Source organism: Colobus angolensis, unplaced genomic scaffold (genome assembly GCF_000951035.1).
Source record: "Colobus angolensis palliatus isolate OR3802 unplaced genomic scaffold, Cang.pa_1.0 Scaffold113, whole genome shotgun sequence".
NCBI classification, from domain to species: Eukaryota; Metazoa; Chordata; class Mammalia; order Primates; family Cercopithecidae; genus Colobus; species Colobus angolensis.
Window position 1 is genome coordinate 2756534 of NW_012112364.1, and position 12211 is coordinate 2768744.

General features: G+C 42.0%; 1 protein-coding gene across 1 annotated transcript in view; it reads right to left on the reverse strand.

Moving 5' to 3' along the window:
• ATP8A2 (ATPase, aminophospholipid transporter, class I, type 8A, member 2) overlaps nt 1-12211 on the reverse strand; it is a 560732-nt gene that overhangs the window by 443368 nt on the left and 105153 nt on the right. The window contains 4 exon segments of the mRNA XM_011958629.1: nt 5221-5359; nt 7229-7368; nt 8284-8368; nt 10211-10280. Coding sequence (XP_011814019.1) covers nt 5221-5359; nt 7229-7368; nt 8284-8368; nt 10211-10280 — 434 coding nt within the window.

Here is a 12211-nt window from a genome sequence, read left to right on the forward strand (position 1 = left end):
TTGAGCCACCGCGCCCGGCCTAGGCTCAAGTTTTAAATGTGTCTCATCCAGGAAGACTCCCCTGGTCCTTTACAACCCCTGCTGCTCCCTCTGAGAAATGAACACTGTGTGTTGTGGTTATGTGCTCAAGATTTTCAGCTTTCTCACATCTGTGTGACCTAGGCTAAGTTACTTCATCTCTCTGTGCCTCAGTTGTATCTTTAAAGGGGGATAATGCCTTTTAAATTCTCCAAGGGAATTAAATATAAAACATATGTCAAGGACTTAGTGCAGTATCTGGCACACAATAGATAGTATTTGCTAGTAACTATTACAAAAGCTAGTCATGATTAACATCTACACTGCACAATTGGTGCTTCCTCATCTATTTCATTCTCTGACTTGTCTCATAATTAACTCGTGCCCCGAGTGTGGAATGGAAGTTCCCCAAGCTTATAGTGGAGCACCTGGCAAAGTCAGCTGCAAGAAATCAAGAAATACAGGACTGAATCTTCCGTGAAAAACAGCAGTATGATTGAGAGCATTACCAGTGTTGCCACCCTCACAGGCCAGCTTCACCTGAGAATGGCAACTCACCTTCCTTTAAACGAACAAGAAAATGTACGGGCAATTACAGGACGGGCAAGTGACATATTGAGTCACTTCCTAAAATTAAACTTCAAAAATAATCTACATGTATCTCACATCATCCTATTGTTTACCTTAAATATACACAATAGAATTTATTAACGTTTTAAAAATAAACCTCTAAGACCGTAAGAAATGGTTTAAAAGTATCAAATGATGGGTAGCAAAAGACAGGGATGGGGGGGAAAGACTTGAAATTTCAATTCAGAAATGTTTTAAGAAGAAAGCTAATGCCAACTTAATTACTATAAAATGGAATACACCCTAGGATTTTGTTCTCACTCATCCTACATCCATTAAAAAAAAATTACAGACTCTGAAAACTCCACATCTACTGCATAACTATTTAATAGATATTTTATCCAGTGGTAATAAGGAAATGACCACTGCGAGATTTACCAGGGCGACATCTGAAATTTCACTTTAGACCAGCTGATGCCAAATTTTTCAGCTAAACGAGAAAATCGCCAACTCCTCAAAACACAGCTAGTTAGCATAAATGCAAGCACAGCATTGCAGGATTCTGGCAACATGCCCATTTCAAACGACTAAAACCTATGCACAAGACGATTGTCTATCTACATAAAATTCACTGGCTCACAGGAGACACATGTCCTGGTACTTGATTTGACTAAGTGTACTTTTTTTCCAAGGTATGAACAAAATGTTAAACTTTAAAAATAAATTCTCAAACTATGAGATATACTTTAAAAAAAAAAGAAAGGAAAACAAACTCTAAAAAGAGCCAACACCCCCAAACACCAAAGATACTTGATGTCACCAAATCTAAAGATGAACTCTAATGGTACATACCACTAAGATAATGTTGTCAATTAAAAGCGTAAGAGTCAACAACCATAAAGCATCCCCATTTCAGAGACATTAACATGTAAAAACAATGTGCGCCTTGGAATAGATGAAATATACTACCATTCTCCGTGGTCTTTTAAATCAAATTGCAGAAAACATTTTTTGCAAAAGCTATGTGAATCCCTCTAAATAAGCCCCACACCAGAAGTCAAGAGCCCTGAAACCTAGTAGCAGTTTGGTCATTAAGTAGGGTATAGCCCTGGGAAACGTAGAATTTCCTCCTTGAACTATAAGACTGTTCATATGTAAAGATTTAAAAAAGAGTTTTCAGAACTCTTGCTTGAAGGTGATCTTGAAGCAAGTGCCTGGCACTTACCAGACACTCCATTAACTTGCTGTTTCCCTTTTTTCATCTAGAAGGAGAACTGCTAGATACTTGATCTTCCCAAATATCTTCTGGATACCTTAAAACCCACACAGGATGCATGAAAATGTAAAGTATTATGGGAGACAAGTCAACAGTGGTTTATACTACCAGGGGTATGAGGGCTATATCACGAGAAAACAGGCTTAGAAACCCACCCTGTACCTAGAGCATGACCTCATGCTGCTGACAGCTGCCACCTGTGGTCTGACACCGATAAGTCTAATAAAATGTCTGGACGTATATGCTTTCCTGAGCCTTCTGCATCATTTGTAGGCTTAACAGATACCTTAAATCATAAAACGACACTTAAATTCTCAACATCACCCAGGGCTACAAGCTTGAGTTCCAAAGGCGAAGTGAAGAAACAATTCAGATATAGCTCTCTCAAAGAAATCAATTCTCCAGCTGTTAGAAGCTTACTAACACCCAAGATGTGTTTGAATCTGACTGATACACTAGATAAAATGTGAATAGAGAAAGCCTCCATGATAAACATAAGACTTTGACACAAAGTCATCAGGTTATAAAGCATCATCTTCTAGTTGTCTTGGAGAGTACTTGCTAAGATCAGTAAAGAGATAGCAAATGATGTGAGTGGTTCTGGCACCAGCACTACACATGACTACACCCTCTTAGAAAAAAGTAAAAACAGAGTAACAATCGTTATTTTAAAAAAATTGTTTGGAATGGTATCAGTTATCTCATAAGGCTCAGAGCAGCCTCATCGCATACAAGTAAAAGTTTCCTTTTCAATTCATCATCCATTTGTGTTTTCTGGGTTGATTTTCAGCGCTTTTCAGTGTTTATCCCAAATAGCTAGACAGACGCAGGTATAACAAAATGAATATGGAAAAAAAAAAAAAAAAAAGGCTGCATGTGCTCCCAGGGGCTGGGCAGTGTAGTGTGGATGAAAGGCAGTGAGAGGGAGCCGTGGCCCTTTTCCAGCCAGGGCACATCCAAGAACACTCTGAAGGTAGTTTAGTCTAGGGCCAGCAACATGCATAGGTTATTAGGCCAGCAGGAACACTCAAGATCTGGAAAACTAAGAAGGGTTACCACTCTACAGCTCAATGTTTTTTTTTTTTTTGAGAAAGTCATCATTTTATTAACCCAAGATACTATATTTTATGGCCCATTATCAAAAACCTCGATCCAGGCTGTACTGTGATAGGAGGGCAAATCTGACGTATTGTTTGCAGGTTAAAGTCATGATACAGCTCAATTTTACCTTGAGGGGTTACCCCCTCTTTTTTCACATTGCTCTAAGAGGGTGGAAGGCATGCCACCTACATTTTAGGTAAGTATTTCAGGGTGGCAGTCAACTTAGCATGCCATCCGTGAAGAACAGGGGCCGCAGATCCAGAGCAGGCGTTTTAGGCCAAACTCGTATGAAAAATAACACATAAGGGGCCAATCTATATACTTATACAGAAACATAGTATACAAAAAGCAAATGTGTTATTCTTCATCTGTAAAAATGCTAGCCGCATCATCAGAGCGCTGGAAGCTTGGGGTTTGTATTTTCTACTAGCAGTGATGATTCTGCACTAAAATACCATCATACTCTTCTCCAAAACCAAGCATCTGAGTGACAACCAGCACAAATCCAGGAACAAAATCTATGGCTGATTTTTCAGGAACTGTTTATGAATCCTATGTCACTCTCTTGTGAGCTTAACTTCAGTTGTTTGGGAGCCCAACTTCCATTTAATTAGCTATATCCCTGACAAGAAACGATTATACGGCTTTTGTCTTTTTTTTTTTTAGTTCAATTTACCCAAGAAGGCAGGTATTATTTACAACTGAGGTTGTAAGAGAGACAAAGATGATTCAAAGATCAGGTTTTCAGGAAAGGGACACCATTGGATTATGTTGAGAGTATTTCAAGCAGACTACTCTGAAGAGCACTACAGTCGCTTGAATACAGAGGCTGTAGTAGGTTCCTCCTAACACACGGAGCACAGACAGAGAAACAGATACAGAAACAGAGTCCACTTCGGCCGGGCGCGGTGGCTCACGCCTGTAATCCCAGCACTTTGGGAGGCCGAGGAGGGCGGATCACGAGGTCAGGAGATGGAGACTATCCTGGCTAATACCGTGAAACCCCATCTGTACTAAAAATACAAAAAATTAGCCGGGTGTGGTGGTGGCGCCTGTAGTCCCAGCTACTCGGGAGGCTGAGGCAGGAGAATGGCGTGAACCCAGGAGGCTGAGCTTGCAGTGAGCCGAGATTGCGCCACTGCACTCCAGCCTGGGTGACAGAGAGAGGCTCTATCTCGAGAGAGGGGAGAGAGAAGAGAAGAGAAGAGAAGAGAAGAGAAGAGAAGAGAAGAGAAGAGAAGAGAGAAGAGAGAAGTCTACTACTAGTGAGATATTATAAGTTATGCAGTCCTTATGTGTTCATTTTACCACATATGCTCCAGGTCTTGTTACACTATAATGGTGATCAAAGTACCAGACAGACCAGGCATGGTGGCTCATGCCTGTAATCACAGCACTTTGGGAGGCCGAGGCGGGTAGATCACAAGATCAGGACATCAAGACCATCCTGGCTAACAGGATGAAACCCCAACTCTACTAAAAATACAAAAAATTAGCCAGGTGTGGTGGTGGGCACCTGTAGTCCCAGCTACTCCGGAAGCTGAGGCAGGAGAATGGCATGAACCTGGGAGGCAGAGCTTGCAGTGAGTCGAGACGGCGTCACTGCACTCCAGTCTGGGCAATAGAGCAAGACTCTGTCTCAAAAAAAAGTGCCAGATAATGTTTAAATATTTCAAATAATCAAGATTAGATTTTTAAAAAACGAGTAGCTGCAACTCCTTTTGAAACTTAAAATGTGCTCCTTTAACAATGGCATAGTTATCCTGACTTAAATTCCTTTTCTTCAATTTTCATCTCTGTGATGCTCTGTAAGCAAGGAAGTTGTCAACCAAGCTGGGAAGGGAAAGACACAAGGCTCTTAGAAAAGTCCATTAATGGGCAAAACCATTAAAACGGTTATAATTACATAAAATAATAAGGCATATTTAAACCTAGTGAAAACATGTTCTCTTAGTCTCAGACTAAAATCTTGTGAAGAAAGCAACAAGAAAATCGAAGCTGTCAAATCTTGAATTCTATGCCCTACGTAAGTGTGTCTAACTCTTTTCTAGGAACTATGATGGTTTTCATGTTTGTAACAGGAATGAGGGCATCTTCATTTGATTCGGGTCAATTTTTCTTAGCCTTGTGAATGAAGAGTCCTGTAAAACGCCATGGGTCAATGAATTTGAGAAACATTTAGACACATTTACAAGATACTCGAAAAACTGTAATACAAAAGCCAGCACCAGGAAATTATTTGTAAAAATCATTACCTATATTAATCGCAGTTTCTTGTTTGTCTCCTGTCAACACCCATATTTTAATTTCTGCCTTCAACAGAGTTGCGATGGTTTCTGGAACTCCTGCTTGAAGGCGATCTTCTATGGCTGTGGCTCCAAGTAGCAGTAAATTCTAGATTGAAAAAATATCCTCAGTTAAAGATTGGCACATACTTAAGAACAGCACTAATGAATTCTGGCAAAGAAAGGCAATCAAACTGTTCTGAGACAGTTGTTCTATTTCCTCTATTTTACACCTGTGTCTGCAGACGGCATCTGGATGGGTGGCATTTCCAAATGCCTTGCAGTGATGGACTCACTCTACAGACACAGGCCGCACAGTACTCATCACTGATTTCTCGATACAGGGGCTTGTTAGAATAGAAACCATCTGGCAGCACAGCAGAGGGGCAGGTTATCCCAAGGACACTGACAGTACCTGAGCCCTCCCTTTCAGTCCACAAATGAGTAGCACATAATATCACATTTAACAAATGATGAGAACTAATTCTAGATGATATGGCAAAATAGGAATAAGAGACTTGTGGTGCTAAGAATTTAACAGTGAGAGAAAAAAACATCCAAGTATCTTAAGATTGAGGGTAGCTATAAAACGTTGCCCCTTTTGGAGCTCTTTAAGGTCCAGGGCAGATCAGCTCACACTGAGGATGGGTGTGGATGTGCGATTCCCTCCGGCTGCCTGTGCTGTGCCTGCTGGTCTGGCAGATTTCAGAGACTACACAAAGGGCCTGCTCCATGTATCCACATCCCAAGTCTCTCTAGGATATAGCACCTCTGCTTGGTCACAGACTGTGGGAAGATCCAGCTACCTCTTGAGCACCCACCATAGGCACGTCACCTATTTAATTACTTTTTTCTAATTCTAAAAATAATGTGGGCTATTTCCAGTATAACGGCAAATAAACGCCTGAATTCAGTTTTATTCAGTTCATTTTAATTCAGTACATTAAAATGACTGAATATACATAACTGAATATAAAACTTAAACCAAAAACTGAGTATAAAAAAGCAGAGGAGAATTTTTTAAAACCAACAGAGGAATGAAAAAAAGTAAATAGGCGATGTTTTCAAAGTTATGGAAACTGGGCCAGACATGGTGGCTCACACCTGTAATCCCAGCACTTTTGGATTTGGGAGGCCCAGGCATGAGGGCTACTCGAGCCCAGGTATGAGGGCTACTTCAGTTTCAGAGCAGCCTGGGCAACATAGCACGATCCCATCTCTACAAAAAAATATGAAACTTAGCCAGGCATGGTAGCATGATCCTGTAGTCCCAGCTACTTGGAAGGCTGAAGTGGGAGGTTAGCACGAATCTAGGAGTTGGAGGCCGTAGTGAGCTATGACTGCACCACTACATTCTAACCTGGGTGCTGGGTAACAGGGAAACTCCTTGTCTATATTAAAAAAAAAAAAAAAGTTACAGAAACTGGAAATTGGATGGCCCTAAGGCTGCCAACATGAAACAGAAAAAGCTGAAATCTGGCTCCCACACTTAAAGGAAACCAATAATTTGAAAGTGAGCTAATGCCTTAGGATAAACTGAAAAGAACAACAACAACAAAATCAAAGTAGGCAATGTGGAGCAGCCATTGCAAAGCTTAAGTATCATTAGAGTAAGTTGGTGCGAGAAAGCTTAGCATTACAACATCTAACCGGCCTCCACAGCATTCTGATTGCTCCTGTAACTCAACACTGTGAGCTAATCTCATTAAGCCTAATCTTAAGCAAAGTCATTGATGCTGTTTTTGACGTGATATTTCTTAAGCTATCAATAATGCTTAGCTGAGGGTGGCTAGACCTTTCAGAGAGACCACGCAAACCAAGTGCTTCCTAAAGCAAAGAAAATGACTCAGAGCTACTGGTCCATTAAGACACAAGAAAAGAGAACATCCCTACACAGTAAAAGGATTCCTGGTCAAAGGCTTTGTGAAATAGGTGAAGTCCTTCATGGAGCTGTGAAGACTGTATTGTGTGCGGTTACCTTCTCAATGATCTCGTAACACTCTTCCAACCGTTGAGCTCTGTCCTTCAATATGGTGCTGGCTTCCTGATAGACTTTCAGCCACTCCTCATACTCATTCTCAGAGAGATCAGCGTAAGCCACACAGAGAGTCCGCAAGCCTGCAAGACAGCCACTGGTGAATGGAGGCAGGCAGAACGCGTGACCTCCTAGGGGACAGCCTGTGCTCCCTTTCCCATCAGTATGCTCAAAAAAATTGAAGAGACTCGGTACCTTAGGTCACTCTAATTCAACACTCCCACATCTACCAAGGGAAGTTTAAAAACAACTCGCCTGTATTCTAATATAAACTACCTCTTCTGTAAGTCTGAGTGCACAAGAAGTCAGAATAGTGAATTCTCCGTGGCAGAGAGGTTCAGCGGCTGTGCATGATCCATGCACAGTAGGCAGGTTTCACGCAGAGGAGGTGGGAAGTGTGTTTCAAGACAGCAAGGAAAGGCCCCATGTTCTATCCCATGAAAGATCCAGGCTTTCAGGCAGCCACACCCATGCATGTGTGTCAGTGTGTACTCACATGTGCATGCATGCAGAGCCAGAGGCCAGAAAGCAGCAGTCAGCACTTCAGCACGGCTCCAGCTATCATGCTGAGTATCATGACATTCGCTAGCAGAAACACCTGACACCAGTGTCGTTTACAGCCTTCCAGAGAACTCCTTTCCTGCTCACTATGGGTTCCATGAATTATTATTTCCTTAAGTCATGGATAAGCCAGTGACATAAGGACACCACGAGAGGAACCGGAAAATAACCACATGAGTTTTCTGAGAAGGGGACTAGTAACTAAAGGTGATTCTACATGCTGTGCGTTGGCCTGCCTCTCCCTCTGCTCCACTACTGATGAGTGACAGAGGCATCTACAGGTAACTGAGTTTGGATTTGGCTATGCATCTTGTCACTGCCATGGGCACAGGAGGGGATGGGGCAGGCACTGGAAGAATGTGCTCCTGGAAATCAAGACAACATGCTTGAAAGTACAGCTCCAATGGCCAAAAACAGCATTTCCAAATTCCACTTACCTTCCGTGGCAAAGTATTCCAGATGGCATAATGTTTCCTCCATATATTTTGAGTCTTTTGAAAGTCTCTCAAAAATTACATTATCCTATAAAATAGGGAAACGTTGTGACTGGCAAACCCTTCAGTAAACCTTCCAGCCAGCATGCTAAACACGGCTTTGTTTCTGTTTATCTAACATGCATAAGAATACCCGAGTGGGTAAGTAGGAATTTAGCATTTGGCTGGGCTCAGGCATGAGCTTTGGAAAACAAATTGGGTATGAATGTGTCCAACAAAACCCAAATCTGTATCTTAAAAGCCAAACAAAAATATGCTGGGGAGAATCAGAAGTACGGGAGAATCATCGGAACACAAGGGGGCCTATATTCACCAAAATTTGCAAAACTCATATCCCAAAGTTTATCAGGTGCTTGTGCAGAAGGGGAAAGGGTAAAACGCACATCCTAAGTTACTCAAATACAACCTTGCTTCCCAACACGGCAGGCAATCCTAAGCATAGAGGGCACAACCCACTGGGCACTGAACTCAATTCTGTCGAGAAACACACAGGTGCACAGCTCATCTGTCTACAACTATTTCCATGACTGACAAGAAGGGTTAGGGGACCAGATCCCACAGATAATCCATCAAATATGTTATAAATTGCATAGTTTTAGGCTTCTAAAAAAATTTTTTTAAACTGAGTTTGGTTTTGGAGAGAATTAAATCCTATAAAAATAAAATACACCTTTGCAGCATTTTCATATGTACCTCTTCTATACTGACAGCCCTCCTCTCTCTACCACCTCACACTGACACCTGTTGTACTCGATGTGGTACTTAGAACACAATAGCAAATGAATAAACAAAAAGTTTTAAAAATATATCATATGAGAACAAAACCTAGATGAGGCTCAATTCATTTTACCATAAACACAGAATTCTTTAGCAAGTCCAAATATAATGCCTTTAAAATTCCCATGCATTCTTTCATTTGTAAAAAGCTCTGGTCATCATGTACTCAAATAAAACCACTCTTCTTGCCACAACTGGTAAAGATTAGTAATACTGTCAACCACCAATTAATCCTAGGAGAGCTTTGTATCCTTGACATAGTCAAATAAAATAAGTTTAATAATTCTTTTTTTTTTTTTTTGAGACGGAGTCTGGCTCTGTCGCCCAGGCTGGAGTGCAGTGGCCGGATCTCAGCTCACTGCAAGCTCCGCCTCCCGGGTTCACGCCATTCTCCTGCCTCAGCCTCCCGAGTAGCTGGGACTACAGGCGCCGCCACCTCGCCCGGCTAGTTAATTCTTTCCCTCAGTACGTAAGACTACAATTTAACAGGACCTAGTCTTAAGATTCATAAGCAGTAACATCTTTCCTTTGAAATAAACCATTTAGATTTGGCTACTAGAAGGTACACAGGACACAAAGCCTGACCCAGGAAACTGAGTAAAAGGGGCAGTAATAACGCAGCTACACATGGGCATCGCCTTTGTCCCTCCAACACGGCTCTCCATAATGTACAGAAAAAACAACCACAACAACTGAGAAGAGGAGGTGCTAGAGAACCAACATGTATCAGAGTACTTAAGATTATCATAGGTCAACACAAATTACTTATCTTCCCAAAGTCAAAACACAATGCTGGTAAAACTGCAATAAGAATTCATATTCCAAGGATTTTGCACGACACATGGAGTCACTGTTTCTGAAACCAACGATTGGCTAAAAGTAAGCTTTGCACTGACCATCTTTGCTACACTGCCCTGAACCACCATTATCTTCAGTGGGCTTTTACTACGAAGTCAACTTCACAGCCCACCTGAAAGAGTCTTTCCACTCTGGACAAACAGTCAGGGAGTGATGAGGAAAGCAGTTAGGAAAGGCAGCAGATTAACAAAGCTGCCAAGAACTCTGCTGTGCACACCGCTTCTCCGATACTTACAGCCCCTTTACAGTAGAGTCGAAGCCGTCCTGAAGGAGTTCGGACAATTACAGACATTCTTTTTCTGTCACTGGGGGAGTGAAAAAAACAAAGTCTTCACTGGTCTGTTTACAGGATGCACGTCCCCCAGCTGGACACCAGTCAAAACAAAAGATGGTCTGGGGTTCCTAAAAATGGCCAAGGTCTATCTTTCCCTGCCTTTTTCTTCAAAGTAGGGCCTAACTGTGTATCTCCTACTCTTTTTATTTACATCTAACGAACATATGCCTATTTCTTTCCCTGCCATGAAACTGGACTAGCACCGCTATCTGCAGTAGGAAAAACAGAAAAGGAGAATTCTAGCACTGACAGTCCACATCCGATTGACTTCTGACTCTACTCTCTAAAAATATTCTTTATTTTCCACCTCTAAGCTATCAAGTAACGTGCCTAGTAGGTACAAAAGTGGGAGACTCGGTATAGATCCACTTAACTCGGAAGCTCCTCCCTGTGTCATCTTTTAACTGGAGTAAAAGAAATCACAGATCCACAGAACACTCCCAATTCAGCACCAAGGAACTCTCTCCCCCCTCACCGCAGCATCTACACTTCCTCACACGTCTTTCCTCCTGGCCCATCCTCACCCACCGAGTCCTCAAGGAGTCTCCACCGCCTATGAATTCTTCTTACTGCTCTCCATCCACCTGTGCAGCCTCGCCTCATCTCCCACCAACACTCCCATGCACGACCACCAGGCTTTGAGCACACACAGGACTCACCATTCTCCTCTTCTACACATTCTGATCCTCCTTTGCCAACAACATTTCAACCTCCTGAAGCACCCTCCAACTACAGGAGGCCTACACCCCCCATCTCTCTGGCCTTTCAATGTGGTGGTTCCCAATGGACTATAAGTCTCTAAGAGTGGGGGACAGTCTCTCTTCAGTTCTGGATAAATTCTCACATCCTAACCCATAGCGCTCTAGCTGACCTGGATTTGCTTTCTCTCTCAACCATCTTACAGGTAGGCACTCCTGGCAGTACTTAAAACCCATGTTTCAGTTTCTCAATGTGTAAAGTAACTACTTCAAGAGAGTATTATCAAGAGTAACTGGCACTGGGAAACAGATGAGTCCACGAAAAACAAATAGACTCACGACTATAACCACAAATTATCTTTCTGTTCCTTCTTATTCTCCCATAAACACATTTTAATACATCTTTGTGTCTCTATCCATAGTCACCTGTTTTTATCTAACTCTCTTTTCTCCTCCTCCTTGCCTGTCCAATAACTGCTAGTCCTAGTTAATGCAGTCACAGGGCACTGCAATTTCCAACAAAAGATGGGGCACAAAACAGTCTGGAGAGATGCCTAGCACGTCGCTTACCTCCACACGTACGGACACTGTCACCACTTCCTACATGAGCCACCACCGTCATCAACCATCCCTCCTCCCCTCCCCATGGTTCCAAGTCCAAGCCTGCAGTCCTAAAACTAAAGACTAGGGCTGGAAAGTATTTCCTATACAAAGATAAAAAACTAATCCTTATTTAAAAATAGCTTACAAAACAGAGCAAACAATTTGTGAATCATTTAACAAAGGTTATTGAAAACTCCACCTAATTTTAATCATAGGAAAAGATGCTTTTGAGATAGCAACAGGACTTTGCTTTAGTACTGACAATTCCATGTTAAAAAGAGGCAAAGAAACAAAAAATTAAGATATGTTTCCTTATAACAATGACTGTTCTATGTGAACAAAAAAGTCCAACAAATATTCCTGGGTCTTACTTTTCAAAATTGTACCGGGGAAGAATGCTTCTGAGTAAGTCCAGGAAAACTGCCCTATGTGGACCCAGCCTCTAATGAGATGAACTGATCTCATCTGTCATCATTTGTCAGTTTCTCAGATCTCCAGAGGAGTCTCAGATGGAGTAAGAGGAATGACCTCATGGGACTTGGGAAACGCCAATGAAAATAATGCCCTCATCACATGCTCCAAACTATTCAGACATGTCTGC